The 4,581-nt window shown below is 32.9% G+C and overlaps 1 protein-coding gene across 1 annotated transcript; it reads left to right on the top strand.

Annotated features, from left to right (window-relative positions):
* The first annotated feature begins 2,150 nt into the window (after positions 1–2,150).
* On the top strand, positions 2,151–3,450 carry LOC140920671 (uncharacterized). Its single transcript, XM_073369472.1, has 3 exons — positions 2,151–2,350; positions 2,444–3,353; positions 3,445–3,450. The coding sequence occupies exons 1-3, from the start codon at positions 2,151–2,153 to the stop codon at positions 3,448–3,450; spliced, it is 1,116 nt and encodes a 371-aa protein (XP_073225573.1).
* Positions 3,451–4,581: the final 1,131 nt, after the last annotated feature.

Below are 4,581 nucleotides of genomic sequence, written 5' to 3'. Positions count from 1 at the left end.
CACACCAACCAACATCAAAGGTTTTTCAAAATAACAAACTTTTTGTTATTTCACAAAAATTAAGCTAACTAACTATTCATATTTCAAACCAAACATTTGTTGGGTCTTACATTGCTTCTTTTTGGGCTTAATTTAATTTAATTTATTTATTTTTTTGTTAAGATTTGGTTTTGTGTTTTTGTTTGTTGCATTCTATTTTGTTATGAATTTGTTACTTAATGTGTTTTCTTTTTATATTTATAATTTTTTGTGTAGGTGTTACTTTTGAAAGGGTATAGTGATTTTTATTGGAGAAATTGCAAAGATGAATGATGGTAGACAAATGGAGGTGCATTACATGGATGGTGGTGGATTTCCTTATGGTGTTAAAGAAGGGTTTTGTACCAGGCACCCCCCCAATTTTACCTGCCACCCCCCAGTATTTTTTAAAGACTAATATACCCCTCTGTAAAAATGTATAACATCATTCCAAAAATTACCATTCTAATTTCACACCCCACCAATTTCGAAAATTTAGAAAAAAAATGTTGGATTCGAAAGTTTAAAAGTTTCGAAATGAATTTTAGTAAGTTACTCGAACCTTTTGTTATTTTAAAACCTTCGAAATGCAATTTCTTTCAAAAAAATTCAAATTTTCGAAACTTTGGATAAACACCAAATTTTCGAAATGGACAATATTCGAATATTTGCTTGCATTTGAAAGTTTCGAAATACACTAATGCTTCGAACATTTGGCATTTCACGAAACTTTCGAAATGGAGTTCGAATTTTTCAAAATTTCAAAATGCAATTTGGTCTTCGAAAGTTTGGATTTTCACAAAAGTTTCGAATGTTTTATTCGAATGTTTAAGATTTTCGAAATGTATTTTAAGTTTCGAAATTTTTCAATAAGTCAAAGTTTCGAAATGTATTTTAATTTTTTTTTAAATTCAATATTTATGTTAGAAATTATTTTTAATTTTTTTTAAATTCAATATTTAGAATATTATTTTTAATTAAATTTGTTACTAATTTTGAAATTAGGTATGAGTAGAGTTGATGTTTCTGCTTCAAAAAATGTTATAGATACTACAGAAAAATTCACCACTGATCAGGTATTATTATAACTACTGATGAATCATCACCAATTAAATATTTCTTATAGTTATATAGTTAATTTTTATTTGAAACGTATTTTGCAGGTATTTTCTTCTCGAGAAGCTGTATTTGAATGGGCAAAAGCGATTGGAAGACAAAATGGAATTTTAATTGTTACCATTCGATCAGATAAAGCAAACGGAATTAGGGGAAGAAAAGACAAATTAATTTTGGGATGCGAAAAAGGTGGAAGATATAAATCAGAATAAAAAAAAATCAGTAACTTGCTCTCATAAGGAAAACTGTCCATTTACTCTCAGATGTGTACCATTAAGTGTCGGTGAAGGATGGAAAATTAGTGTTCGTTGTGGGACACACAATCATGAATTACTTGATACTGTAACCGGTCATTCCTATTTGGGGCGTTTAAACGAAGAAGAGAGGAAATTTGTCAATGATATGACAAAGTATAAGCTTGCACTCAGATTCATTCTAAATGCTTTGAAAGTGAGAAATGAAACCAATGTCACTATTCCCAGTCAAATATATAAAGCAAGGAGTATTTATCGATCATCATTGAGAGGTCCGTACACAGAAATGCATCATCTGTTGAAGTTAATACAACAAGAAAATTATGTACATTGGACAAGAAGACGGGAAAATTCTGATATTTTGAGAGATATTTTTTGGACGCATCCTGATTGTATAAAGCTGTTAAACACATTTCATTTTGTTTTGATATGTGATAGCACATACAAAACAAACAGATATTGGTTACCATTACTTGAAATAGTCGGTGTCACTTCTACTAGTTTGACGTTTTCAGTTGGGTTTGCTTATTTGGAAAAAGAGCGACAAGATAACTTCATCTGGGCATTTGAAAAGGTACGAATGTTGTTCAAATCTGAGTCTTTGATTTCTAAAGTTATTGTGACTGATAGAGATCTTGCCATGATGAATGCGATTAGTGTTGTGTTTCCTACTTCAATACATTTACTATGTCATTTTCATATTGAAAAAATGTTGGGGCAAGATGCAAACAATATGTCAAAAAGGATAGACAAGAAGAAGTAATGGATTTATGGAAAAAGATTGTCTATTCGACTAGTGTGGAAGAGTATGATCATCATTTGCAACAATTTGAGCTATTGTGTGCCGATATTATTCTTTTTGTTGATTATGTGAAAGATTCATGGTTAACACCTTACAAAGAAAGGTTTGTCAACGTTTGGACCAATAGAGTGATGCATTTGGGGAACACAACATCTAACAGGTATTTTTAAAATATGAATTGTGTTGTTTTAGCAAACATGATTTACTAGTTTATGTGATTTGTTTTAATTTGTGTTATTTAATTTATTTGTAGAGTTGAGTCTGCTCATTGGAGATTGAAAAACATGCTTCAAACTAGTTTTGGTGATTTGTGTAAAAGCTGGGATGCAGTGAATATGATGTTGAAGAACCAAATATGTATCATTCAGTCTTCTTTTCAGAAAACCATCAAGGATGTTGAGCACGGGTATAATTCACAATTTTTTCAAAATCTACATCACTGTGTATCAAGAAAGTGTATGAAATTAATTGATAACCAGTTGGAAAGGGTGAAGATTGTAGGCACTAACAAAACAGAATGTGGTTGTTCAATTAGAACAACTCATGGATTACCATGTGCTTGTGAGTTGGCTAAGTTGCAGATATATGGTAATGTTATCCCTTTAGATAGCATTCATGATTTTTGGAAACAGTTAAGCATTGCACATGAATTAGAGGATGAAGAATCTTTATCAGATTATGACTTTTTTGAAGAGTTGGAAGCAATGAAAGCGTACATGAAGAAACACGATATTATAAGTCAAAGGATATTCAAGGCAAAGGTGCGTGAAGTTGTATTTCCATATACCACATCAATACTTGCACCGCCAGAGAAAGTGAGAACCAAAGGAGCTGGTAAAAAGAAAAAAGAATTTGATACTCCTCGTCATCCTTCATATTGGGAGTATGTTGATGCCTCTCAAGAATCTGCAAAGGCAAGGCAACCATCTCAATCATCTCAACGTTCTGCAAGGCAACAATCTCAATCATCTCAGCATTCTTTTAAGACACAATTTCCTACTTATATACGTCTGTATATTGAGGACATAGTAGATGTTGTGGCTGATGGAAATTGTGGGTTTCGTGCAATTGCAACATTGCTAGGTTGGACCGAAGAATCTTGGGCTTTAGTTCGATCACAATTGGATAAAGAAATTGGTCTACATAAAGATGTTTATTCTAATGTTTTTGATGACAATGTTGAATCAATGCGCAACTCATTGAAAATATCAAAATTGGGTGCTCAAGGAAAAGATAAGTGGATGTCTTTACCAGACTTGAGTTCCGTGATAACAACATTATATAATGTCATATTGGTGTCGTTGTCTCGTAATCTGAATATGACATTTTTCCCGCTAAACAAATCACCATCGAAAGAGACCTTTGTTCACTCATTAATAGCAATTGGATTTGTTAACGAGAATCATTGGGTACAGGTAAAATTAATGCTTAATGTTGTTAAATTAATGTTAAAAAATTTATTATTCAGATAAATTAATTTGTAACATTTTTTTTATTCAGATCAAATTGAAGTCTGATTGTCCTTTGCCACCTACGTCACAAAAATGGAAAGACTTTTGTAGTGACACAGCAAAGAGTTGGGAAGTAGCTTATGCAGCACGTATGAAGCATTGGGAACGCATTGATCCATCATTTATCAGATCATCTTGTATTTCATTAAATGAAGATTAGAATATGTTGTGTATCACTGTTTATGGATTATTATAATATCTTGTTTTATCATTTTCAGTATCTTTTATTATGAATTAACTTAAAATAAATGCGGATTAACATAACACATAACACAATCACTAAACATATCACATAATCCCAAAATATCTCAAATTACAGTACATAACACATAACACAAAATATATCAAATTACTAAACATCGTACATAAGACATAACTCACTTAAAATCTCATGAATTTCACTAAACGGCTCTACCAAATTAATGCCTCTACGTACAAGCTCAACTGTTCTACGATCTCGGTCAGAAGATGATGGACCAGTATGTGCAGTAGATGATGTACCCACATGTGCATCAGATGATGGATGGTCAGAGGATGTACCCGCATGTGTAGTAGACCGAGGAATGGTCAGAGGATGTAACACAGACATGTACCATGGATAATAGTCCTCAGTGACCTCGCCAGGAAAACTCGCAACATGATATAGCCTCCGAAACACCGATACAGATGACTGCATAGTAGTCTGCCACAGCCAATCTATACTGGCGGGCCTGGGAGGAACATCAGGCGGGATGCACTGAATACGACCAAATTGTCGAAGACATCGCTCCGGCAAATATGGGACTGAGACTCCACCACATCGAAGATAACCAGAGAACATCGAAATATCTTCAAACGGATGATTAGCTCGATCATCATCATATGGTGTAAACAGTACATC

This window comes from Cicer arietinum, chromosome 6 (genome assembly GCF_000331145.2).
Source record: "Cicer arietinum cultivar CDC Frontier isolate Library 1 chromosome 6, Cicar.CDCFrontier_v2.0, whole genome shotgun sequence".
Taxonomy (NCBI): Eukaryota; Viridiplantae; Streptophyta; class Magnoliopsida; order Fabales; family Fabaceae; genus Cicer; species Cicer arietinum.
This window is presented reverse-complemented; position numbering and strand designations above follow the sequence as displayed.

Coding starts and splice junctions, on each gene's coding strand:
- LOC140920671 (XM_073369472.1), top strand. CDS start 2,151: ATGGATTTATGGAAAAAGATTGTCTATTCGACTAGTGTGGAAGAGTAT. Junction 2,351..2,443: donor GGGAACACAACATCTAACAG/GTATTTTTAAAA, acceptor ATTTATTTGTAG/AGTTGAGTCTGCTCATTGGA.